Source organism: Aquarana catesbeiana, linkage group LG04, assembly GCF_042186555.1.
Source record: "Aquarana catesbeiana isolate 2022-GZ linkage group LG04, ASM4218655v1, whole genome shotgun sequence".
NCBI lineage: Eukaryota > Metazoa > Chordata > Amphibia > Anura > Ranidae > Aquarana > Aquarana catesbeiana.
In genome coordinates, this window is record NC_133327.1 from 366,141,008 (window position 1) to 366,168,715 (window position 27,708).

Consider the following 27,708-nt stretch of genomic DNA (forward strand, 5'->3'; position numbering starts at 1 on the left):
CTTATCTGCCAGCATGCATTACTTCAGTTTAAATTATTATATTACTGGCAACATTTGTCAGAACAAATGAACATCTTATTTTTTTCACAGATTTTTCTTTGTGCGATTTTAATACTGATATGCGCTTTCATTTATTTATTCTCATTTCACTTAGTGTCTAGTTAAAAATTTAAACATGGTGTTTCATATGCCAGGAGCACTGTTCTGCAAAAGTCTACTATATTTTATTCAAGATTTTTGCCAAGCAACATGAAAGGTTTCTTACTGCCAAATGTTTAGTAAAGGTTTGTACAGATTAAGCTTTTTTTTTTTTTTTTTTTTTTTTTTTTTTTTCCTTGTCAAAAGAAGTTTATTGAGTATACAATGTTATAAAGATACATAAAGTAAGTTTACAAGGATCTATAAAGTAAGCTCATTGTTTTACAGTAGGGTTTATATAGGTAAATATCATGAAATTTCAAATATTAAACATTGGGTTCACGTAAACCTAAATTAAAGATATATATCATTTCCTTAGTTACTTTTGTAGGTATTTAAATGATTTATACCTACTATACATATTGTTTACAAGTAGAGTGTATATAGGTCAAATAAATTCTGATAATGAGCTTTAATCGTAAGGTGGAGAAAAGGAAAGAGAAAGAAGAAAAAGGGTTGAAAGGTAGAGGTATGGTCCACAAGGTTGTCCCGCTCGTCAGTTTATTATTCTTTTTAGTTCTCTTTGAAGCCTTAGAATGGGTGTCTCTGTAAGTCATTTAATCTGTTACCATGGCAACAGGACAGAGTCATTGAAGTTTGACAGGAACTGTTGTTTTATCCAAGGGTGCCAAAGTTTTTCAAATTTTGGAATTTGATTTTGATCGATGGCTACCATCTTAGCATGGGACATTGTATTATTCATTCTGTGAATTGTTTCTGCTAGTACCAATGTAGGAGATTTCCATGCCTTGGCCACTGTTTGTTTTGCAGCCGTTATTAGTTGGATCATAAGTTTGAATTGAGAGAGTGTTAACCATTCCGGTTTTAGATTAAGTAAAGTTAAATATGGATCTGGTTGTATTATCTTTTTAAATATTTTAGATGCAATCACGAAAACTTCCTTCCAGAAGGTTTGGATTACTGGGCACGTCCACCATATGTGTAAATATGTGCCTATTTCTGGGCATCCTCGAAAACAAAGAGCTGAGGTATTAGGTGAATATTTTGCCACTCTAGCGGGTACAAGGTACCAGCGAGTTAGGACTTTATAATTTGTCTCCAGTGCTAAGATGTTGGGTGAAGATGACTTAGATGTGAGCCATATGTTAGACCAGTCCGTGTCTTCTAAAGTTCGTCCCAGGTCCTCCTCCCACCTCTGAACGTAAGAGGGTCTATTAAGATTTGCTACTCCATATAATTGATTATAAAGTGATGAAATTGTACCTTTAGCAAGTGGATCTTTTGTACAGATTGATTCAAAAATGGATAATTGGGATAATGGTGTATCCCCCTTTAGGAATGGTGTATAGAAATTTTTGATTTGGAGATATCTAAATATCTCAGAGTTTGGTAGATCATATTTTTCTCTAAGCGATGGGAATGAAAGGAATGATTTAGATGCTATGAAGTCATTTAGTGTCTGAATGCCTGATGTTGTCCAAGCTTTAAAAGAATTTGGGTAGATCCATGCCGGATAAAAGGCCGGATTTCTGATAAAAGAAAGGAGAGGATTGTGTGGAGATTGTAACTGATATTTGGTTTTTAGTTTATCCCAGAGAGATAAGAAGTGTTTAGTTATGGGATTATGAATTTTAAAGCGGTCTTTAGGATCAAGCCATAATAAATTTGATATTAATAGAGGGTCATTTTCTGAAGCCTCTATAAATACCCATAATGGGATTTCCTGTTTTGCATGGTATTTGGACAGACTGGCCAAATGTGCTGCTCTGTAGTAGTTAGTAAAATTAGGGTATCCCAGGCCTCCTTTATTTTTGGGAAGATGTAGTGTGTGTATAGGTATACGTGGTTTAGAAGAGCCCCATATAAACGAAGTTGCTCTTTTTTGTACTATTCTCAAAAAATAGGAAGGAATTGGAATAGGGAGGACTCTGAATAGATAAAGCAATTTGGGTAGAATAGTCATTTTGATTGCATTAATTTTCCCTATCCAGGATAAAGGAAGTTGCGACCATTGTTTTATTAGATTTGTGATCTGTCTTAATACAGGAGGATAATTGGTTGAGAATAAGTCAGAATGAGATGCTGTTAAATGAATTCCAAGATATGGGATTGATTTTTCTGCCCATGTGAATGGGAGTGCAGCCCTAGCCGGGATCAATTCCATGTTTGTGAGTGAAATATTAAGCACTAGGCATTTCTTAGGATTAATCATCAGGCCGGATAGGGCTGCAAATCCATCAAGAGCTGGTATTAAGTTAGGACCAGAGACCTGTGGTGATGATAGAAAAAGTAATATATCGTCTGCAAATATACATAATTTGTGTGTAATACCTCCTACTTCAATGCCAGTTATAGTTTGGTTTGTTCTGATGTATTGGGCCATGGGTTCGAGTATAAGGGCAAATAATAAGGGAGATAATGGGCAACCCTGTCGGGTACCTCTTTCGATATTAAAGGCTTCAGATTTGTATCCAGCATATTTTATATAGGCTTTGGGTTTATTATATAATGCTTTGATCCATGTTAAAAAGTGGGGTCCAAAACCCCATTTTTGTAATGAATATTGCATATATTGCCAGGATACTGTGTCAAATGCCCTCTTAATATCGAGAGATAGAAAACATAAAGGGATTTTCCGTTTTTTAGCAATATGTGCCAATAACACTGCCCTGCGTATATTATCGCTTGCCTGTCTATTTGGCATGAAGCCTACTTGATCTCTATGTATTAATTTTCCTATAATGCTATTGAGGCGTTTTGCTATTATTTTTGCTAATAATTTAATATCGAGGTTTAACAGAGAGATAGGCCGATAATTCACACAGGAAGTATCATCAGAAAGGGGTTTTGGGATCATACAAACAATTGCCATTAGTGTTTCTTGCCGAAAAGAATGTCCATCTAGAAGTTTGTTAAAAGTTTCAGTGAGAATGGGAGAGAGTATTTCTGAGAATGTTTTATAGTATAAAGCCGAGTAGCCGTCTGGGCCTGGTCTTTTGTTAAGTTTTAGGTCTTTTATGGCGTTAGCAACTTCATCTATAGTTATAGGCTCATCCAAACTGCTTTTTTGATTCTGAGATAACTCAGGTAAGTTTATTTTTGAGAAGAAGGATTCAGCTTCTGTAGGATTAAATTCATTGTTTGTCTTGTATAAAGTTGCGAGATGTGAGTGAAATTTATGGACTATTTTAACTGGATTACAAGTGTAAACATTTTTTGATAATTTCAAACGTATTGGTTTGAAAGATTTGTTAGTTGAATTTAATGCCCGAGCCAAATATGTACCAGGTTTGTTTGTATTCATGTAGAAATTGTGTTTGGAGCGTTTGAGGGATTTATCAACTGACTCAGTGAGAAATAGATCGTATTCCAATCTAGATTTTTCCAGATGAGATTTTGTACTCTGAGATGGATTATCTTGAAATGATATGTAGGATGCATTAAAATTGAGTTCTAGTTTTTTTGCTAGATTTTTGCGTTCCCGTTTAAATAGTGCCATTTGTCTTTGTATTGTACCACGCAAGACAGGCTTATGAGCTTCCCACAGTGTTATTGGGGAGATGTCTGTTGTATTATTAATTGATATGTATTCCTTTAAAGCTTGTTCAATGGCCATCTGATGTAGTGGGTGTTTGAGCATTATGTCCGGTAAGTACCACGTTGGGTCATGCGCTTTTGGTATGGCTGAGGCTATAGTAGTGTATACTGCATTATGGTCAGACCACGGAATCGGAATTATATCTGATGCAATAATTTCTGGTATCATTCCTATTGTTAGAAAAATATGATCTATTCTGGTGAAGGTTTGATGAGGGTGCGAGAAATAAGTGAATTTCTTTTTCATTGGGTTACTTTCTCTCCATGAATCTACCAGATTGTATTTGGAAAGAAGTTGAGAAAAAGGTAATCTAGAGGTTATTTTGGATGGTGTAAAAGGTGATTTATCTAGAAATGGGAGGAGGACCTGGTTCGAATCCCCACACATTATCACTGTTCCTATTTTGTGTGTATTAATCACTTGTAATATATGTGAGAGGAATGGTGTAGGTTGTTTGTTAGGAGCGTAGTAGGAAATCACAGTGATTGCTGTATCCATTATATAACCCATGAGTATCAGGTATCTACCTTCTGGGTCTTTAATTTCTGATGATAAGGTGAATGGTGTGGATCGGTGAAATGCAATTAGAGTTCCCCTTTGCTTGGTACAGGCAGAAGCCGTGTAAATTTGTTGATAAAAAGGAGAAATATATTTTGGAGTAGAATCTTTGGTGAAGTGTGTTTCTTGGAGGCATACTATGTGAGCCTTCTTGTTATGGAAAGTACGGAAGGCTTTGGTCCTTTTTTGAGGGACATTTATTCCCTGAACATTCAGGGAAAGTATATTCAGTGGTGCCATGGCAATAGATCAAATAGTTTTGACTTACTTTTTGTTATGCAGAGTTGACTGCGCAGATCAACCTGTGTGGACTGAAGAGATGAATAGATAGAAAAGAAACCAGTGAATTCTGGAGTAAAGAGTAAACAAAAAACATATGAGATTAAATGATACATTGTATAAATTATTTTTTGCAAGTAATCACAATTTACCCGTGAAAGAGAGTAAATATCTCTCTCAGGGGAATAAGTGCCTTCGTCACACTCCCACATAATATGATTGGGAGAATGAGGAGGGCTAATGGGGGTACACGGATCTTCCGCTTACAGGAGAGAAGTGCTTTGTCAAAAGACATCAAAATGATGTTTCATTAATTGGAGTGCAGAATATAGTTTTTGTTGAAATTATTTATTCCAGGGTGGTTGTATATGGTTAGTCTTGCCCTAGGCTAAATAATTCAGTTAGAAAGGTACTGTTAATAACTTTGGTATTGATGAAGATAGTTTGAATTATTTTGGGATTTTAACCATTTAAGAGTAAACAATTACATATTTTATTCATATGCAACTGTTTAGATATGTTAACTCATAAAATTGAGGTTGTATTGCTTCAGATTAGAATAAACAAAAACATAATTCTAGGAACTAGTTAGGTAATAATATATTTGTTTTAAGAAAAGATAGAAAAAGCTTCCATTACTTCTGGATTATTGAATATATTTGTCCTAAAAAGTAATAAATCTATTATTATTACCTGATAATATATAACTGAACAAGAATTTCCTTATTTCACTTATATATTCTAAGGCTATATGAATCAGAAGTAATAAGAAATATAACTGGAATGTAACATGATCCCACACAGTGTGTGACTATCAGAATGCAGTTACATTCAGTTATAAATATAGTTTTTTTATAGAGAACCATCTCTTAGTATAATAAATGAAGAGATATCAGGAATTAGGATGTCAGTCCATTGAATCTTCTTGGTCCATGGATGATGTGGCATAACGGCCTCTTTTGTGAGAATGATGATTCCCATTTTGTTCTGGAATTTTCTGGGTGCTGCCTGAAGGTGAAGATGATGCCATTCTTCTGCGTGTGGGAGTGTTGCTGCTTGTGGGTTCTGTCAGATTTAATTTTAAAAGGGTTTGTTGTAGTTCATCTGCTGATCTGCTTCTGTAAATTGTACCTTGGTAGTTAAATCTGACTGAAAAGGGGAAGCCCCATTGATACATAATGTTGTGGCGTTGCAGTTCCATTAGTTGGGGTTTCATGGATCGTCTTTTAGTAATAGTAAGTTGGGATAGGTCAGCAAAAATTTGATAATTGTGTCCTTGAAAATTAAGTTCCTTTTTTTCTCTTGCAGCAATTAGTATTTGTTCTTTTGTTCTGTAATAATGAAATTTTGTGATTATATCACGTGAGGGTCCATCTTTCTTTTTGGCTGTGAGGGCTCTGTGTACTCTGTCCAGTTCTAAACGTTCAATAGGGATATCTGGCTTTAGTTCTTGTAATAGAGCAGTAATAGTAGATTGCAGGTCTGTCACAGTTTCAGGTATTCCCCTTATGCGCAAGTTTGAACGTCTGGCTCTATTTTCGTAATCTTCGAGCTTAGTTTGAAGTATTAAATTCTCTTTTTTTAATTGTTCCAATTCTGTTATATTTTCTTGGGTTGTAATTTCAATTTCATCCATTTTTATTTCTAAGGCTGCGGTGCGGTTTCCCAGCTCTCTTATTTCTTTGGTTAGGCTTTTTGTTATTTGGTCTGAGGTTTGTTTTAAAGCCTTATGAAGCATCTTTTCAAATTGTAATAATATTTCTGGGGATACTGAGGAGGCTTGTGGAGAAGTTTGTGAGAGGATTTGTTCTGTATCTGTCACAGTCTTGCTGTGACATTTTCTGTCTGTGAGAGCGCCCTGATGCTGTATCTTGTGAGGTGACTGGAGCTGCTTTAGTTGCAGTGAGTGCCTGTGAGCTCTTTGTGAGGTGATTTTTATTTCTGCCACGGTTTCCTCCCAGTACCATATTTCCTGCCCAAACTTTCACAGTTTGTTCCCTGGGGCAAAAAGGTTCAAATGGATACCTTTTGAGCCTGCAGGCTCCGCTTTGTCCTTCTCTTCTCTCCTCAGCGGTGTGGAGCTCTAACAATGCATGTCTGCTCTGCTAGGCTCCGCCTCCTGCCCCCCGTACAGATTAAGCTTTAATACATCACAATCAGTGTTTGCTGAGTGTGAAAGTTTCCGTTTATTAAATACTAATGACCACAAGTTGAAAATGCAGGCATTGCATTATATAGTGCATGGACAGTATAGTGTGATCACCAGATCACCATGCAAATCTTAGTGGGCTTTTATATGATAAAGTATAGGTAAATAGTTTACATTTAATAAATGCAATGAAAAAAAAATAACTAGTATATATATTTTCAAGAACCCTCTGTTAATATATCAGTTTAAAGCAGTCTATAAAACTGAAAACAGTCTCTCTGTTAATCTATGGATTTGTCTTTGGATAGCTTTATGGAAACCAGGAACATTGGGGAATTTTCCTCTGAACACAAGAACATACGGCCCCCATGCAGGCTATATGCTGCTTAGAAATACAACTCAATAACCCAATGTAAAGTACTTCTAAGCTATAAATGTCTGCATTGCACACTGTCCAGCTATATTTCTATATACAGATTACAAAATAATGGCAGGAATCTACAGGCAGTCCCTGAGTTACAAACATCCGACTTACATACGACTCCTACTTACAAACAGAGGGAGACAACAGGAAGTGAGAGGAAATCTACCCCTAGGAAGGGAAATTCACTCTTGTAGGTGTTATCATGGGAAAAAGGTGCCCCCACTGAAGGTTTATCACCAATCCTTGTTGACACAACAACCCAAAATTTTCAAAACCCAATTGTCATTGGGACAGAAAGTGAGGTGAAATCTTCTGAACATTGGCACAGACAGCAAAACAAATGTTACAGGGGTGTTGACCTTTCTCTATGCTATCCAAAAAACGTAAAAATAATTTTTTTTTGGCTGGAGTTACACTTAAAAAATGTACCTGTTCCGCCTTACATACAAATTCAACTTAAGAACAAACCTAAAGACCAGATCTTGTTTGTAACCCGGGGGCTGCTTTTAATTGGTTGATGTGTAATAAAGTATTCTCTTCTAAATGTGTAGAGATAACAGGGTGGACACAGACTTAAGTCGGCCATACATGGATCGAAATTCGGCCAGTTCAGCAGGGACCAGATGAATTTTGATTCATGTATGGGCAAGCTGGTTGTACACAAGTCGATCAATCGATCAACTTGTATACAACCAGCCTGACGGTTTTCCCGCACGGACAGTTCCACTGGCTATAGCATCAAATGTGTGAATGGGGAAATCGGTTCATTTTTTTTCGTTCAACCCACTGGTTGAACGAAAAAATAAATAAATCATGTATGGCCTGCCTAAGTATATGTTGACAAAATCTATTCCACATCTCAATATAGGAATAAACATCCAGAATTTTTGCCATCACACTTCACAGAAGTAGCAATATTAGGTATAAATTGTTCTGTCAGACTCATCCCCTATCCTACTCCACTTTTGGTAATCCAGTCTTTAATTTACGTAGTCCTATAAGGATAATAGCCCTGGGAGCAGAGCACATTTTTATGCTGGCCATTAACACTGGTAATTTTGTAGTCACCTTCAATCAGCTTTCAATAACTCCATTAATGTAATAGATTAAAGCATCCTACCAACAATTGAATTTCCACATTATAACTATTTCAACTGTTGGTGGTAATTTGCCTTGATCCAAATGATCACATTTTGTGACTAGAAGTTTGTTGGATGTGATTGAAATTGCAATCATTTCTGTTTGTAAATGTCCAGCATAAAATACTACATCTTAGCATTAAGCCTGGCCATACACTTGGCACTTTTCAGTCAATTTCAACCACTTTCCATTCACTGGAAATCACACATACATTTAATTGACCTCTAAAATATGGTTGATTATGAAGTTAAAATTGGCAATAAATTGACAGTTATAATACTATTTATTGAAAAAAAATTAACTAAAAAAAAGAACCTATGGCAATTTTATCAAAAGCGAAGAGATTTTTCTGCCAGGTATTATTCTGATATGGGAAATTTTGATCCCGTCTTCTTACAATTGATCAAAACTACCATTTTATGCCCTTGATTGCTTTGTGACTCGAACATTGATTTGTTCTAATAAATTGCCATGTGTATGGCTAGCTTAAAGTGGTTCTACAGGCGGTTTGTGCCTCAAAACCCCATGCCAAAGAACTTACCTGACACCACTCTTGATCCAGCACTGTCCCTGCCAACAGCCCTGCTGCTCTCTTTCTGCATTTATTAGCCTTACTGAGAGCAGCGCGAGCCATTGGCTCCTGCTTCTGAAAGTCAAATCCTGTGAGGAGGGAGCAGGAGGTGGGACCAAGCCACACTGTGTGAGTCTATAGACACACACAGCCCAGCTTAGGAATGCCCCCCCCCCCCCACTGATGCCCCCCATAGAAAGTGGCTTGCTATGGGGGCACTCTGAGAAGAGGAGCAGCAGACAGCACAAGTGGGAGGTTCCCAGAAGAGGAGGTTCAGGGCCAGTGTGTGCAATACCATTGCACAGAGCAGGTAAGTATAACATATTTGTTATTTTAATTTAAAAAATGTAGCTTCGCAATCACTTTAGAGGCCTCCAACAAAAAACCAAAGCTTCACACGAAGGAATGGTAAAAGTGTCTTCTGTACTTTATTTTTTTTACCACTCTTCCGTTCACTCTTTACCACTCTTCCGTTCACTCTTGCTTACCAGAGCTTGGCTATACAAGAGAACAACCTTCTGGGAGTGAAGCTGTGCTTCTGCTTTAATGAGCAATCACACATATAGTCAGGGGTGGACTGACCCACAGGGGACAGGGGAATCTCACCGTGGGTCCGAAGAATATAGGCAAAAAATGTATTAAAAAGCACCTGGGAGGGTCCTGTCCAGTACCGTTTTCTAACAACTAGGTGGTAGAACTGAATGATGTGTATTGTATGTGTACAGCCCATACATATACAATATACAACAAACAGCTCCGCCTCCTAGTTGCTAGTAGACAGCAGGGGGTGACCAGTACACTTGTGATGTTTAGCTTGACACACACCCTTATGCCTTGCATTTTAGCCTCCCAAAGCCAGTCCAAGGCTCCTTCTTTAAACCCTGACAAAGCCTGCTAGATCACCAGCTGTTACAACCCTAGTACTGGTTTCCTTTATATACTACTGTGACTTACAAAACGCTTAAATTGTGCAGCACCTTAATTTACACTACGGAAGAGAGAACATCATATCTACAACTTTAAGGAGATTGGCAAGTACAGGATTCAGTTTATGCTCATTTTGACCTTAATGATGAACTAAAAGTACGGTTTTGAGATGTAACTTGCGTGTAAACTTGCTTCTGTTTTCCCGCAGAGATCAGTTTAATCCACAGGGGCTCTTTCTGGTACAATTCAGAAAGGATGTGCTAATGGCCTGTCAGGCGAGATTTCAAGTCAGGAGGATACAAAGTGCTTTCTTAGCTTCAGGGTTCTGATGGTTATTTTTCCCATTTGTTTATTACTGGGTGAATGGCCTTTTTACTTCTCAAAATGTACATGCTCTGAGGGAGCTAATGGCCAGGATGGAGGGGATCTACAACAAGAGAGAGCAGAACTCCCTGTAGTGCTAGGTCTGGTATATAAACCTGAGGAAATGGGTCTCAGCATTAATTCACATGTTTTTCACTTGTCACTCAAAATTTTAACAGACATTGTTAGGGAAACAAATAAACGTATAGACTGGGAGGGGAAGTTTAATACCGACATTTGACTGTATGCACGTGTTTTAATTAACAACAGTCAAGAAGGTGCTGTTAAAACCAATAAATACTTTTAAACATTTTGACATACTTTCCAAGGAATAGGGCATCTCATAACATGCACCCTTTCTGATAGCTGGAAAATTCCATGTCCATCTTTTCCCCACTGAGTTATGCTGACACATAGCAAAGCATTGACTGGCCGCATTGCATCATGTATCAACTCCACTAAGGCTGAAGAGTGGCCAAAACCTCAATATTCTCTACATTTTCCTGACAATTATAGACATGGAAATATTTTATGTTCAATTTCAAAGTAAAGATTGTTAATTAGATATCGATGCTAAAAATGGGGCCTCGGCTTCTCTTCAGCTACAATGGGTGTACGAGTTTACCTACTTGGGGGGGTGTATTTCAGGGAACGTGGCTGACTTCATTCCAATGAACTTGTCACCAGTAATCAACTCAGTCAAAGCCAAACTGAAAGCATGGGAGAATCTCCCTCTATCCCTACTGGGTCGTGTTAACCTCATCAAGATGAAAATCCTTCCCAAGTTTACATACTTATTTCATAATTCCCCTCAATGGATCCACAAATCATTCTTTTCCCAACTAAACAAAATTTTCTCCTCCTTTCTTTGGGGTCCACGTCCCCCCGATTTAAATTAACCACCCTAATGCACCCTTGTTCGCAGGGGGGCTTAGCGTTCCCGGACTGCCACAAATACTTAATTGCGGCCCAATTGGTCACTGCATTCTGGTGGCTTGTTCCAGATAGATCCAACTCGGCTTGGGCCATTGAGGCTGCGGTGTTGCGATCTGCAGAAGCGTTGTCGAATCTTCTTTTGCAGGGTCCAAAGGCTCCATACGACCTATCCCCTTCCATGCGTACCACCCTTAGGGCCTGGAGGGAAGGCCTGACCTGTGAAAAGTATCCTCTGACCGCTGTATCCCCGAACGCCCCGCTCTGGAACAATCCCAACCTTCAACACTTTCTCGAAATACCAGACCCTGTGATATGGGCAAGGTACCATATCAAGGCTCTCTCAGATATCACCTCAGACCTAACGATATTCTCCTTTGATCACTTGATGTCTCAACACAACACCCTGCTCTCAAATTCAGATATCTACAGTTGTCCAATGCTTTCAAGGCTCAGTTCCCTCCGGGTGAAAGACAGATGGTGCAATCCGACCTAGAGCAGATTTTTGCGGTTTGACTGCACCGAAAAACCCACCTCAGTGCTATATGCACATCTCCTCCGGGTCTTTTCTCCTGAACTGTCCAGGCTCCATCAGCAGTGGGGCCGGGATGTTCCGGAGATGGACTGGATGTGTAGGACTTCCCATTTAAAATATTGGTTTCCTTGAGAGAATGCCTCATTCAATACAAGATTGTCCACAGGGCATATCTTACTCCCGCTCAGGTGCACAGGATGAGGTCTTCTCTCCCCAGAATGCTGGCTGTGTGACCATGCCCCTGGGGACTTTATCCACATCTTTTGGTCCTGCCCGGTAATTACAGGTTTGTGGTCACAAATTCTTTCAGAGGTGAATGATCTGCTAAGTATTTCTATTGATCCATCCCCAAGAATATGCCTGCTGGGGCTTCTGGAGGACTTGGTGCCCAGGGTGGCAGAGAGAACCTTGTTGGGTATCCTGCTGTTCTATGCCAGGAAATCCATTGTCCTATGCTAGAAGCGAAACGTCTCCCCCCTCTATAGGCTTATGGAAAACACTTGTTAACAATGTGATACCCCTTTACAGGGACACCTACACACATAGAGGTTGTCCGAAAAGACACGACAGAGTCTGGAGTAAGTGGTTAGCGGAACCCTCCACTGCTGCAACAAATTAGGTGACCTCTCTGATACATGATAGCCCTCCTTAACATCCTAATAGACTGACCTGTGTTAACGGGATATTCTAGGTAAGCTAGCTCATTGTCAGTCCACCCATGGAGCAGGAGCCATGATAACCTAGTATTGTTGCTATACTAAGGTAGTCATAAATATTCTAATGGTCCTTGATATTGTAACGATACCCTGTGACCCCTGCATGGGTCTCTTCCCTGTTAATAGCCAGATGTTGGCGGAGCTGTTGTGCGTCTGTATTGTTTTGTGTTTGTTAAGAAAAATAAAAAATGTTTTTAAAAAAAAAAAAGATTGTTAGTTATTCCAAAATAAAATGTGCTTAGGGTACATCACTGCTTAGTGGGCTTCAAACACTCAGGTAGGAGGCAGTTAAAAACAACAGGAAAAGAAAATAAAAAAATAAAATTCTTCGGTATCTGTGCTGAATTTATAATGAAACCACTTTGTCAGCTACAATAAAAAATATTCCTTTTGTAGAGGTTTGTAGGTTTCAACTAGAGCAGTGGACCCCAAACTGCTGCCCAAGAGCCAGATGTGGCCCTTTGCTTGCTTTTATCTGGGCCTTGGGGCAATATTTCATCCACTGATACCAACAATGGAACAATGGGGCATAAATCCCCCCCCACCCACCCACCCACTGAAGGTGCAAGATTCCTCCCAATGACACCAATGATAGGGCATAATTTCTCCCAATGACACCAACAATTTGGCCCAATTACTCCAATGATGTTACACAATTCCTCCCAATGACACAAATGATATTGCACAATTTCTCCCAATGACACCAACAATGGGGCCCAATGACTCCAATGATGGAACACAATTCCTCCCAATGACTCCAATGATAGGACACAATTCCTCCCAATGAGACCAATGATAGGGCACAATTTCTCCCAATGGCACTAAAAGAGGCCCAATGACTCCAATGATGAGACACAATTCCTCCCAATGACACTAATGATGGGGTACAATTTCTCCCGATGACACCAACAATGGGACCCAATGACACCAATAATGGGACGCAATTCCCCACCGACACCAACGATGGGACACAATGCCTCCCACTGACACCAATGATGAGGCTAATGGCCAAAGTTTGGCCCCCCCAAAAGTCTGATGGACAGTAAACTTGCCCTTTGTTTAGAAAGTTTGAAGACCCCTGAACTATAGGAAAAAAGGTCAGCTTTGGATTAAATGTGAGTATTGCAGCCAGAGCTTATTTTTTTTTGTAAACCAGATGGAGAACCATATCCTACCAAAAAGCCTGGAGTTGGGCTTAACCCCTTCCCGCCGACCATACGCACATCTGCATACTCGGCTTTCGGGGGTTATACCGGGATGATGTCCGCAGCTGCAGGCATCATCCCGGTATCGTTGTTTCGAGCGGGCGATCGGCTACCCGTATATAACAACCGATGCGGCTAAAAGCATAAAGAGAACTTGTCACCACCTACAGTATTACTGTCACAAGGGATGTTTACATTCCTTGTGATAGCAATAAAAGTAAAAAAAAAACATTTTTTTTTTAAACACAATTTTTAAGTATAAAAATAATTAAAATAAATATAAAAAAAAAATAATTTTTTAAAGCGCCTCCGTCCCCACGAGCTCGCGCAGCGAAGAAAACGCATACCGAAGTCGCGCACGCATATGTAAACGGTGTTCAAATCACACATGTGAGGTATCGCCGCGATCGTCAGAGCGAGAGCAATAATTCTAGCCCTAGACCTCCTCTGTAACTCTAACCTGGTAACCGTAAAAAAAAATTTAAAGCGTCGCCTATGGAAATTCATAGCTACCATAGTTTGTCGCCATTCCACGAGTGCGTGCAATTATAAAGCATGACATGTTTGGTATCTATTTACTCGGCGTAACATCATCTTTCACATTATACAAAAAAATTGGGGTAACTTTACTGTTTGGATTTTTAAAAATTCGTGGAAGTGTCCCTTTTCCACAAATTTGCGTTTAAAACACTGCTGCACAAATACCATGTGATATAAAATATTGCAACAATCTCCATTTTATTCTCTAGATTCTCTGCTAAAAAAATATATATAATGTTTGGGGGTTCTAAGTAATTTTGTAGCAAAACATATGGATTTTAACTTGTAAACACCAAATTTCAAAAATAGGCTTAGTCATGAAAGGGTTAAAGATTAGCTTTTCTCTTTACCGCCGGGCACCTGAATGTGCCCTGCAGATTCCACAGTTACCATACTTTGAGACAGGGCTTAATGATTTTTCCTTGGATGGGTGTTTGTGTAAGATGGAATTCTTTCCATCATACCATGTACTTCCTAAAGTGTGATTCCATTTTCTAAAATTGTCTGACTGTCATTATTTTTAAAGAGTTAATGTAATACTTCATTATTTTGATACTCATACAGGAGCAGAACAATTAAACTGCAATAATTATTGCATTATTTGTAGCATAATCATAATTTGTAAATTTAACAGTTAAGTGCCTTCTGTCCCATGTCTGGTCATTGTAAATTTTATCTAGCTTGGAAGTGAATATGGGTGTTTCAGCTGGAGCCTGTTGCTGTTGCAGTGGAACTGACTGTAAGGTATGCCTAAGGCAAAAACTTAATTCAGGCTAGAAGTAGAACCTACCTCGACACTTTCTTCATCATTAATGTGATTATGTCTGTGTCAGCTATGCAACAGGACAAATACTGAGATGTGCATATTAATATGTATAAAATATTATGGCTTGTTGTCTTGTTCTACTATACCGTGCTGTCATGTGCATTTGCATTGTATGTGCAGTGCATGATCAACAAAATTAAATTTATAACATCATACTATCATTAAGAAATAGTGGAAAGGTTTGTAAATGGTGTATGCTGTATCATTTTTTTATATATATACCTAGAATTAAAAATGGGCTAAATGGCACTCATTTGCATGTAGGTGATTGTTGTTTGGTTCTGCAGTGACCATTGTGGATAAAAATTCTGGATTGATCCTCTGCACACTGCTATACAAACTTTCCAGCAATCTATGCAATGAAAAACAGGGATTTTTAGTACACACATATTGCAGTGCATGCTTAAAGTGGAAGTAAAGTCCGCTATATTTTTCTGATATATATATATATATATATATATATATATATATTTAATTATTTTTTAGGCCCCCCAGGTGGGTTATGCCATAATGTACTAGTATGCACAGCATATTAGCACATTATGGCAGACTTACCTGTCATATAGTGTCCTCCAGCCCAGCGCTGGGACCAATCTGGCAGGTCCCTGGCGCTTCCATCTTCGCCTGGTCTTTCTTCCTGGTCCTGGGCCTTTGGCCACTTGATAGGCCAGATCCGCAGAACAGATCGGGGGCTGATCTGGGCTGTAAATGTTTGCTGAGCTGAACTGCGCATGCACAGGCTCACTGAACATGACAGCTGACAGGCAGGAGGATGCATTTATGGCAGAAGAGACCAAAAGGGACTCTTCTGTCATAAATACCCTACCAGTCAGCCATTTGTTTAAAAAAGAACTTTACTTCCACTTTAAGCCGGCCAACTGTGTCAAAGTAATCCCTCTTATGGCCAGTACTACACTGCTTTGCCAATGCAAATGCTACGGTGGACACCATGCCAACATGGGGCATAACCTGCGTTACAACGGAGAAAAGATATAGCTGTGCTCAAATCCCGTATATGTATTGCGGGGCGGTGGCTCCTGCAGGCAAAATCACGTACTTGTATGTGAACTCCACTTCCGGGTTTGCGGCGCGCACACCGCAGGGTCCAGCCAATCGTTCCCGACAGAGGCAGAACAGTGGTCTGCCTATATAAACAAGGCAGATCGTTCTGTTACAAGGGAAGACAGAGAGCCTGTGTTTCTGCTAAGCAGGAACATGGATCTCTGTCTTCCTACAGTACAAGCACTTCCCACAAAATTACATTTAACCCACATTTACCCCCCTTGATCGCCCCTGATGTCATTAGTACAGTGACAGTGCATATTTTTTAGCACTGATCACTGTATTGGTGTCACTGATTCCCTAAAAGTTTCACTTAGTGTGCGATTTGTCTGCCGCAATATCACGCTTCTGCTATAAGCTGCTGATCGCCGCCATTACTAGTATAAAAAAAAAAATTCCATAAAAATATCCCATAGTTTGTAGTCGCTATAAATTTTGTGTAAATCAATCAATATACACTTATTGGAATTTTTTTTATTAAAAATATGTAGGAAAGTACATATTGGCCTAAACTGAAGAAGAAATTTGATTTTTTTACATTTTTGTTATTGGGTTTGTTTTATAGCAGAAAGTAAAAAATGTTTTTTTTTCAAAATAGTTTTTTTGTTTATAGCGCAAAAAATAAAAACCGCAGAGGTGATCAAATAACACCAAAAGAAAGCTCTATTTGTGGGGGAAAAAAAGGACATAATTTAGGGTATAGCGTCCTATGACCACACAATTGCCAGTTAAAATATTGCAGTGCTGTATCACAAAAAATGGTATGGTCATGAAAGGGGTAAATCTTCCGGAGCTGAAGTGGTTAAATTATGAGGCGCTAAACCACATATTAACTGGATGAACCCTTTGCACACTGCTATACACCCTTTCCAGCAAACTATGCAATGAAAAACAGGGATTTTTAGTACATAGGTCCATTGTGGATAAGCCAATATCCTTGGTGCACACTATCTTGGGAAAAATATTTATTGGCCAGGTTGGGAATTTTCAGCTGAGAATACACCAATACAAAGGCAAACATATCAGGGTCGTTGTGGTATCTACCTCCTTGTATCATGCAAATGTTATAAGTATATAACTGTTATGCACTGTACACACGACCGGTTTTCTGTCGGAATAAACTCTTAAGGTTTTTCAGACGGTTTTTCCGGCGGAGTTCCGATGGAATTCCGTTCAAGCTGTCTTGCATACACACGGTCACACCAAATTTCCGACCGTCCAGAATGCGGTGATGTACAACATGTAGGACAGGACTAGAAAACGTAAGTTCAATAGCCAGTAGCCAATAGCTTCCGTCTCATACCTGCTTCAGAGCATGTGTCGTTTTTGGTACGTCGGAACAGCATACAGACAAGCGGTTTTCCTGATAGGAATGGGTTCCGACGGAAAAATTTAGAACATGTTCTCCTTCTAGGTCCGTCAGAATTTTCAACGTAAAAAGTCAGATAGGGCATACACATAATCGGAATATAGGATGAAAAGCTCCCGTCGGACTTTTTCTGTCGAACATTCCGCTCCTGTGTACACGGCATTAAGAAAAATAGTGCAGCAGTCATCTCGTTGGTTCAAGCCAAAGTTTACTGTACATGGCACTCTTGAGGCTGAAATGTGTTTTTGGGTGGGCAGGCAAAACTGGCACAATCATATACTATACATACATATCACAGAACACAGAGAATCAGCAAATAACGGCTGATATAAGATGTTCAAATGTGATTCAATCTTTTCTTTTGGTCTGGAATGTCATTAAAAAATATCCATACGAAATACACACTGACAGAGCTGCCTGTTTAAGAGACTTGGGTTTGGGTTTTTCATATCCAAAAAGACGAACATATCCTCTGATGCCACACCTTTCATGTGGTTTACTAGCATACAGTGTTTCACAGAAACGACAGGAACTCAACTCCATTCAGTTTTTAAGCAGTAGACTGGCAAAATGCCACAAATACATAAATAGCAGGAAGCTGGACCGCAATAATATTTTTTCTGTCATCATGGGATTTCTTAGCTACAGAAAGATTCATCTGTATGTAGCAATGTGAAATATACAGTCGCAGTATTGAATTTTTATTACAGTATAGTTCTCATGTACATGCATTTCAATACCCCATCACTTTAAAATTCCTGATATTTTAAACTGCTTAAGTGAGGACTGAAAAATCATCAAACTTAAAATCTTTAACAAAATGTTTCTTCGAAATCTGACTTACCACTATAGATTTTCTAAATCTTTGACTGGTATACATTTCAAAAATATTGCCAGAACCATTTCTTACATTTTTTTAAAACTTTGTTTTCTTTTAACTTTGTTATTACAAGAGGCTGATAAGCCCCCTTTGTGAAAGTATAATGCAGGTGACAGGTTCTTCTTAAAGTGTTTGCAAACCCTCACCTTGTAAAACAACCCATTTAGTTTAACCACTCGAAGACCAGGCCTTTTCTGGAACTTTTTGTTTACAAGTTTAAATTAGTATTTTTTGCTAGAAAATTACTTATAATCCCCCAAACGTTATATATATTTTTTTAGCAGCTACCCTAAAGCAGGGATCTCCAAACTACGACCCTCCAGCTGTTGCAGAACGACACATGCCCATGAGGCATTGTAAAACTCTGACATTCACAGACATGACTAGGCATTATGGGAATTGTAGTTCCTGAACAGCTGTGGGGGGCATAGTTTGGAGACTCCTGCCCTAAAGAATAAAATGGCAAAATATTTTATGTCACACAGTATTTGTTCAGCAGTCTTTCAAATGCAGTTTTTTTGGAAAGAATACTTTAAGGAATAAAAAAAAAAAACACAATGGTTACCCATTTTTTTGTATAATGTGAAATATGATACACCGAGTAAATAGATACCTAACATGTCATGCTTTAAAAATTGCACATGCTCATGGAATGGCGATAAAATACGGTATTTAAAAATCTCCATAGGAGACACTTTAAACATTTTTACAGTTTACTTGTTTAGAGTTATAGAGGCTGTCTTGCACTAGAATTATTGCTCTCGCTCTAACGATCATAGTGATACCTCACATGTGTGGTTTAAACACCGTTTACATATGTGGGCGAGACTTACGTATGCGTTCGCTTATGTGCATGGAAGGATGGGGCGCTTTGAAAAAAAAATGTCTTATTTATTTGACTTTTTATTTTTTATTTTTACACTGTCCCTTTATTTATTTATTTTTATCACTTTTATTCCTATTACAAGGAATGTAAACATCCCTTGTAATAGAAAAAAAATGACAGGTCCTCTTTATGGAGAGATCTGGGAGAAAAACTCCCAGATCTCTCATTTACCTTTAAAAGCAAAAGAAAAAACATTTTTTTGCACTTTTACTTAAAAAAAAAAAAAAGATTATGTCCCGAGAACCGGAAGTTATGTCAGACATTGCTTCCATCCTCCGAGAGCATAAAGACGAGTGGCGGCCATCTTGGCCCCACTTGTCTTCCTGCCCAGCAAACGGCTGCATCGGATTGCTCCCAGGCTTTACCAATGGGTCAGGTAAACCTGGGAATGACTGAGAAGCAGCGGGGGGGATGGGCTGGGACCACTTTTATCTTACAGAGAACTGGACATAATAAAAAATGATACCAGGGTTATGGCAGCTAGCCGTTTCCATAATAGCGGTATTAAACGTCAAAGTAATGATGTATTTTCATTATGGGCCAGTCATCAATTAAAGCAGTTGTAAACCGCTGCAGTAAGAAAAAAAAAAAACGTTACCATGTAATACAATTGCATAATGTGCTAGTGTGCGTCGCACACTAGCACATTATGAAACACCTTAGAATGAAGCCCTCTAGTGGCGCACTGCCACAGCTGACAGGGCTTCTATATTCCCCCTTATGCAACACTGTACCCCCAAAAAAATTTATGTCCTTTTCTCCCCACAAATAGAGCTTTCTTTTGGTGGTATTTGATCACCTCTGCAGTTTTTATTTTATGCGCTATAAACAATAAAATACCTAAATTTAAAAAAAAAAAAACAATATTTTTTACTTTCTGCTATAAAACATATCCAATATTTTTTTTTTTTAAATCAAATTTGTTCATCAGTTTAGACCAATATATGTTCTGCTACATATTTTTGGTAAAAAAAATTGCAATAAGCGTATATTTATTGGTTTGTGCTAAAGTCGTAGCGTCTACAAATTATGGGATAGATTTATGGATTTTTTAATTTTTTTCATAAGTAATGGTGGCGATCAGTGATTTTTTGCGGAATTGCGACATTGCGGCAGACAACTCTGACGCTGACACTTTTTTGGGGACCAGTGACACCAATACAGTGCTCAGTGCTAATCAAAATGCACTGTCACTGTACTAATGACACTGGCAGGGAAGAGGTTAACATCAGGGGCTATCAAAGGGTTAACTCTGTTCCCTGGGAGTGTTTTCTAACTGTGGAGAATGTGCATTTACTGTAAGAAGACAGAGATCTGTGTTCCTGCTCAGGAAAAACACAGGATCTCTGTCTTCCCTTCTCAAAGAACAGCGATCTGCTTTGTTTACACAGACAGACCGCCGTTCTCCTGATCTCTAGAATGATCGGTGTGTTCCGGTGGACATTGGGTCCGCCCGACCCACTGATTGGCTCCCGCTGTGTCCAATCATAGCAGCTCGCGGGCGGCACGCGCACGCCCCCCCTGAACCAGAAGTGTCAGATCATGTACTAGGTATGTTATCAGCAACAGAGCCATCCCTCGGAAGTTCGGCCCCCTCCTCCATCCTCTGCTGCTGGGCCAGTTAGAAAGCGCTGCTCGCTTTGCGCATGCGCAGTAGGGAGCCGGCTGTGAATTCTTACGATGAATGGTGATGGCAGCACGTGACAGCCGATCTGAAATAATTGTCTGGGGTGCCGACATCGCAAGCTCCCTGGACAGGTAAGTGACCCTATCAGTGTCCCTATCAGTCAGCAGCTACAGTCAGTAGCTGCTAACTTTTAATTTTTTTTTTTCCCCAGGCAGAACACCGCTTTGACCTTAACCAAATCTTAGCCCACCAAAGTCTCAACCCCTTCCAAAGAAAAGAGCAAAATAAAATTGGCACTTTGAAGGCAGCCATTGACTATAACTGCCTTCACAAAAACAGAAGCCATGCTCATTGACTTCTGCAGGGATTTTCAGTGACATTGGAATTACAGAGCTGTAAACAGTAAGCTTATGTGGCTCATAGGATGGTACTTGAAGGCAGTTTCATGTGCTTTCTTGTTAAATGGGGAAGTTTGCAATGTAATTGGTCATATTTTTACATATATGATTATCTCTAATAAAACTAAGTACTTTTCTGTCTTAGTGTTAGCAATTACTGGTCATGCACCATTTTCTTAAAATTCTGAAGATGTCTAGCAAGATTTTGTTTATTTCTCTCCCTCTTTCTGTATATACACTGTATATTTTATACACAAATACATCAATTTGGCAGTAAATTCATCTGTAAACCATTGGAAATGTAAATATACGTATTAAAATCATGCATGCTTGAAGAATCTTTTTTTTTTTTTAAATCCTGTCCAAAAATGAAGGCATTAGGAGAACTGCTGACATCTGTTTATCTGTTTATAGCAATGGCAAGAGCACCCGTATTAATTCTTGTTCAAAATGCCATACGAAGGAAAGGCATTAGTGCAAACAAGAGTCGTATTTGAATTGTAGATCATGTCTTAGCCATCTGCGAGAACGGATGGTGTTGAGGAATTAATGTGTTAATGAAATCATAATAATCTCTCAAAAGCAATGAATGGGAAGCTTGAAATTATGGTTTAAAAATTAGGCTGTGATACATTTTAAAATTAGAAATGTCTATTGTTTTTGAACATTGTTTTAACAAGAACTACATTCGAAAGTGAAGGCATTACAAGATATAATGAAATAGTTACTGTTATTTTGTTTTAGACTATGTGTTATTTATGATATCTCTTAACATATTAGAATCATTTTTTTACTCCTAAATTATCCTGTGAACTCTATGGAAACCTGTAGATAATCTGTGTTGAGAGAGACATGGAGATGACCACTGCGGAGCCCTCCTTCCTAAATATCTTGTTTGCTGGCTGTCATATTGACCTCTCTCCCTTGAATCACTAACCCATAAAAGTATGCAGATAAAAGGACTTCCAACTTTACTTTGACCTCCTTTTTTGTTCCGATTGAATTTTCTAGATAGCTTTTATCCCAGAGAAAGCCAGGCAGCTGGCATTATGGAAGGTCACCAGTGACACCCCCCCCGCCCCCATTTTCGTTCATGGCAGGTTTATTAACATGTTCATAAACACCAGAACAAAATTTGACATATTGAATCTTACCAGTACTTAGGTGTAGTGGTTGTATTAATTATATTTGTTTTTTGTTTATTCACTTTTTTCACCCTTTGTTTGCCTAGTGATCCTGCCAGTAGAATACTTCCTGTACTAGAGTGACACACTCACTGTACTTAATCTATTGAGGGGCACCCTTGTCACCCAGGTTATTATTTGGATTCCAAAACACTTCCCCCTCTCATCTCCACAACATAAGGTCACGATGAAATAAACAGGGCCAAAAAACACTCCTTCAGATTTCAGTGCAGCACAGGATGTTCAGATTTCAGTACAGTACAGGACTCAACAATTTTTTTGCATGTATCAAACATGTATAACACAGTCAATGGTATAACTAACAGACCAAAAGTGAGCAAATAGGAGACGTTTATTGCTAAGGTTTACATACACTTTAAGGAAAACGTAATAGAAATGTATATGATATTTTCAACAAAATAGCATAGTTTGGTATCCCTGCAGAACAGTTCTTATGTTTGATAATTTTTTAAAGCTTTTTTGCCTTACATCATCTGAACAAATGTATAAATTGGGTTTATGCTTTCCCATTCAACGGACTTGGGAGAGAGTAAACAGAAACTGAACTAAAACGTTACAGCATGGGATAGAAATGCTATAACTTTCTTTAAAAACAATAAAATTGTGTAGCTCGTCCAAGTCCCCCTGTGCTTTCTCTTCAAAGGAGTAAAAGGTGGGCTTTTTTAGATATAAATTAAGCAAACGAATAAAAAATGTTTTAAAAATAAGAAAATATAAAAATACATTTTTTGGTGCAGAGCACATTGATATCATTTCTTTTTTCGAACAGAAACCAGATTTATACAATTGTTCTGTTATATTTAAAACTAAATTAAACAATATTTTGAAAATATTTTGGGTGTAGAGTTTTGTAGATATTTTTAGTACGTGGAAAAACAATATGCCAGTAATAAACCTGTTTAGGATAAACAATGTATTAACCAAGCCATTTGTAGACTATGATCTTTCATAATTACGTGATTAAAGTATCAGAGCTAGTATTTTAGCACCTTAAACAGTTGATATACTTGTGCAAAACAATTATTATACATTTTCAAGTAGCCTTTGGTGATTTTGAGAGAGATAGACACATAAATGACATACACAGGAAGTGAGCATTTTTCAGGACATTTAGGAAGAATGGTTTTATTTTTTTTTACAATCAATTTACCTCAACTTGCTGAATTTCTAATTTTTCATTTTAGGTATGCGATTGGTGTAAACATATACGGCATACTAAAGAATATCTCGACTTTGGAGATGGGGAACGAAGGCTACAGTTCTGCAGCGCAAAATGTCTAAATCAATACAAAATGGATATTTTTTACAAAGAAACACAAGCCAACCTTCCAGCTGGACTGTGCAACACATTACATCCCCCAGCTGACAGTAAATCAGAAGGCACAGGGGTACAGCTGCTAACTCCAGATTCCTGGAATATATCGTTGACAGATGCTCGTAGAAAGGTTCCATCTCCAGCGTCTGCAGCTGGCCAAGTACAAGGTCCTGGATCATCAGCCTCTACCAATGCCTCCCCATCTGATGCCAACAGTTCTGCAGCAAAAATTCCCACACCAGTTCCCAAATCCATTCCCATGAATGACAGTCCAAATATTGCACCAGTTCCTGTCCCACCACCTGCCAGTATTGTGCCTCCCATGGGCGTACCACCAAGGAGTCCTCCCATGATTATGACTAACAGGGGACCGGTTCCTCTGCCCATATTTATGGAACAGCAAATAATACAGCAAATACGCCCACCCTTTTTACGAGGTCCCCATGGTTCAGGCCCCAACAGCCCTTTGCCCAGTTCACTAATCCCTGGTATGGGTCCACCTCCAGGTGGTTCCAGAGTTTTAGGTCCTACTTCTAGTCCTATGCATAGACCAATGTTATCACCTCATAATTATCCACCAAATACACCTACAATGCCAGGCAACCCACCAGGATTGCTTCCACCACATCCACCTGGTGGCCCTCTACCTAGTCTTCCTTTCCCTCACATGGGCATGATGCCAAATGGTCCCATACATATGCCACAAATGGTAAATTTTGGTTTGCCATCTCTTGCACCTTTAGTGCCACCACCAACTCTTTTAGTGCCATATCCTGTTATTGTTCCTTTACCTGTTCCAATACCAATTCCCATACCTATTCCTCAAGTGGTGGATTCCAAACCTCCAAATGACTTCTCCAGCAATGGTGAAAGCATCATTCCAAGTTCATCAAGTGATGCACCAGGTGCAAAGCCAAAGGATAATTCTTTGTCCCCAAGGGATTCCAAACAAAGGTCCTTAAAGCCTTCTGATTCATCTCCTGGTGGTTCAGGGCAGTCATCTCACCAGGCTACAGTTGTTCAGGAACAAACTAAAACTGAAGTGGTAGATTTAACAGTGAGGACAGCAAGCCCAGAAAACAGTAAAATTAGTGTCACTAATACACTTCAGGTCCCACAAGATGGAGTCATAGATTTAACTATGGCACACAGATCTAGACTTCACAATGTCATACATAGAGCTCTTAGTTCTCCATTCAAACTTGAATCTGAACCTAACAGTGTTGTAAACTTATCTTTCAGTAATTCAGATAGAACCAATTGTAGTGACTGTATGGAGAATAGTACGTTAGAGACAAAAGTATATCCCTCCAGTGACTCTGATTTTTGTGGTACAGTGTCACGGGCCCCCAGCACTCCAGGACTGGAAACCAGTGCAGCAGTTTGTAATGTCATTGTAAATGGTGCAAAGAACACAGAGGGTTCTAAAAACTCTGAGAAATTACATGAGCAAAGGAAGACATTGTTAGAAAAGGAGCCAGTAGTAAGTGAGTTGGAATCTGTTAAAGAAAACAACTGTGCATCAAATTGCCACTCAGAGCTAGAAACCAGCAAGAAGAATCTTGTGGATGAGTCCCTAATACCTGGGGACAAACAAGATCCCAATCTAAATAACCCAGCTGATGAGGACCATGCTTATGCTTTGAGGATGTTGCCTAAAACAGGTTGTGTTATCCAGCCTGTGCCAAAACCAGCAGAAAAAACTGCGATGACCCCTTGTATAATCTCAGCTCCAATACTCTCCACAGGGACAGAAGACATGGAGCCACCACTGAAAAGGAGGTGCCTCCGTATTCGAAATCAAAATAAATGAAGGTTTGTGTCAATATTGTTTTGTCAATAAAACCAGTTATGCTCAGCCCAATAGGTACAATTATACAGTGCAAATGTCATGTCAGGAATTGGCAGATGTTTAGCAATACTGTATGTAAAGGTGCTGCAGAACAAATGATTTACACTGTGTGGTCAGTATGGATGTTTACCTTCATCATCTCTCCCTGTATAAAGTCAGCAAAGTTCTGCACAGTTCTCAAGAACAAGGTGGTCTCTGTCAGGTTCACTCGTAATAAACAAAAAAAAACATATTGGCATAGATCCCACCTCCACCTTCCTCCTAAGCAGTTTGGCCTTAATTGCTCCTTACAGACTCACTAGCACCATATACAGTATATGCACTAAAAATAAAAAATAAAAATAAAGATGGGAGACATTTTAGATATATATTGTGTTAATGTTTTTACTTTTGAGATGTATTTTTCAATATACAGTATGTAATTAGATTTGACCGCATTGGCTTTATGGCCAGGCAAATTAGTGAAGGTGTTAGGAGATGGCAAAGTTTTAATTTTGTCCATCATATGCAGATTTGTGAATCACGATTTCCTGTTTTCCTAAACTGTATGACTCTGATCAGACAAATCTATATGCACAGAAGCATACAGGAAATCTAAAACTGGTCATCTTGTAAATATAGAATTCATCATATCATTTTTACTTTTACATGGACTAACATTCTGTACCTATAGGACTATGATTGAATTATGAATTCCCAACACTATCTTAAATCTAATACAGAAATTTATTAAAAAAAAAGTTTTGGGAATTAACCAAGAAAAAATATATAATATAAAACTCTGTTTTACAAATTGTTTGCAAAATAAAAACAATAAAAAACAATAAATGTAAAATTAATTTGGCCGCATTATGCTCACCCCTGCTGGAAAATGTTAGTTAATTATCTGTGTAAACTTGCTGTCAAAAATATAATGCAAGTGTGTCAACTCTTCAAAGTCTAATCAGCATGCAGCACTAAGCAGAGGAATCCTTAAATAAAGTAAAACAAACTGTGTAACAACCACAGCCATTGCCCAGTAACACATTCTTCTTTTTTTGTGGAACGGTACCAACAAACAATGTATAGTACCCCGTGGTAGTCACTGCAAACTGGTGAAAGTCTGCCCAGGTGCTCTGCAGCAGAATGATATCAATAGACAAGCATATAGTTGTGGAGGCACTCCTTAACCACTTCCCATCCCAGCCATTGTAATATGACAGCCGCAGGAACACTCTGTCCCTCTGGGTGGGCGTCATATGATGTCCTTGGCTTCCCAGCGTCAGCACGCACGGGCGCCTGTGGCGGCCACAATGTCCGCCTGGCACTCGCGATTGCTCGTCACAGAGCAGGAACGTGGATCTGTGTGAGTAAACACACAGACCCACGTCCTGTTGGGAGAGGAGACAGATCGTGTGTTCCTAGTATACAGTAATACCGATCAGTCTCCTCCCCTCCCTCATCAGTCCCCTCCCCCCACAGTTAGAATCACTCCCTAGGTGACACATTTAACCTCTTGATCGCCCCCTAGTGTTAACCCCTTCCCTGCCAGTGACATTTATACAGTAATCAGTGCATATTTATAGCACTGATCGCTGTATAATTGTCATTGGTCCAAAAATAGTGTCAAAAGTGTCCCATGTCTCCGACACAATGTCACACTCCCGATAAAAATCGCAGATCAAGTCAGAAAAAAAAAATTGCTAGACGAATGTCACAAGCAATCACCCAGTCCTCGTGAATTCTGACCATATTTTGCTTAATACTGATTTCCTATGATTACTTAGTGGCCATAATGCAGCATTTTACTAACTGAGTAATTTCAGGAAAAATACCACATTATGGCCATTAGATAGAGCTGACAATCGTAGGAGATCAATTATTAAGCAAAACATGGTCAGGATACCTAAGGGCTGGATGAATGCTTGTGATTTTTTTTGTCATAAATAGATCCCTTAGGCAAGGTTCACACTATTGCGAATTGGATGCAAGTTTTTCGCCGCATCCAATTCACATGTCAGGAGATTGTGACCAGCTCTCTATGGAGCCCGTTCACACATCTCCGGGCAGCTCCGGAACGAATTGCACAGGAGTCCTGTGTGTCTTCTTGTCCATTTCAGGTCTGAAAACATACACAAATTTGTGCTGAAATCGGACCTGAAGCGGTGATGCACTGGACCTCTGCTGTGAGCTGCTCCGTGCTGCGGTGTGA

At 39.0% G+C, this 27,708-nt stretch overlaps 1 protein-coding gene across 3 annotated transcripts in view; it reads left to right on the forward strand.

Moving 5' to 3' along the window:
* SOBP (sine oculis binding protein homolog) overlaps nucleotides 1–27,708 on the forward strand; it is a 300,195-nt gene that overhangs the window by 243,202 nt on the left and 29,285 nt on the right. For all 3 annotated transcript variants that reach the window (XM_073627027.1, XM_073627029.1, XM_073627028.1), the window contains one exon: nucleotides 23,535–25,480. In XM_073627027.1, the coding sequence (XP_073483128.1) occupies nucleotides 23,535–25,478 (1,944 nt within the window). In that variant the 3' untranslated portion in view covers nucleotides 25,479–25,480. The remainder of the gene's footprint in view (nucleotides 1–23,534; nucleotides 25,481–27,708) is intronic.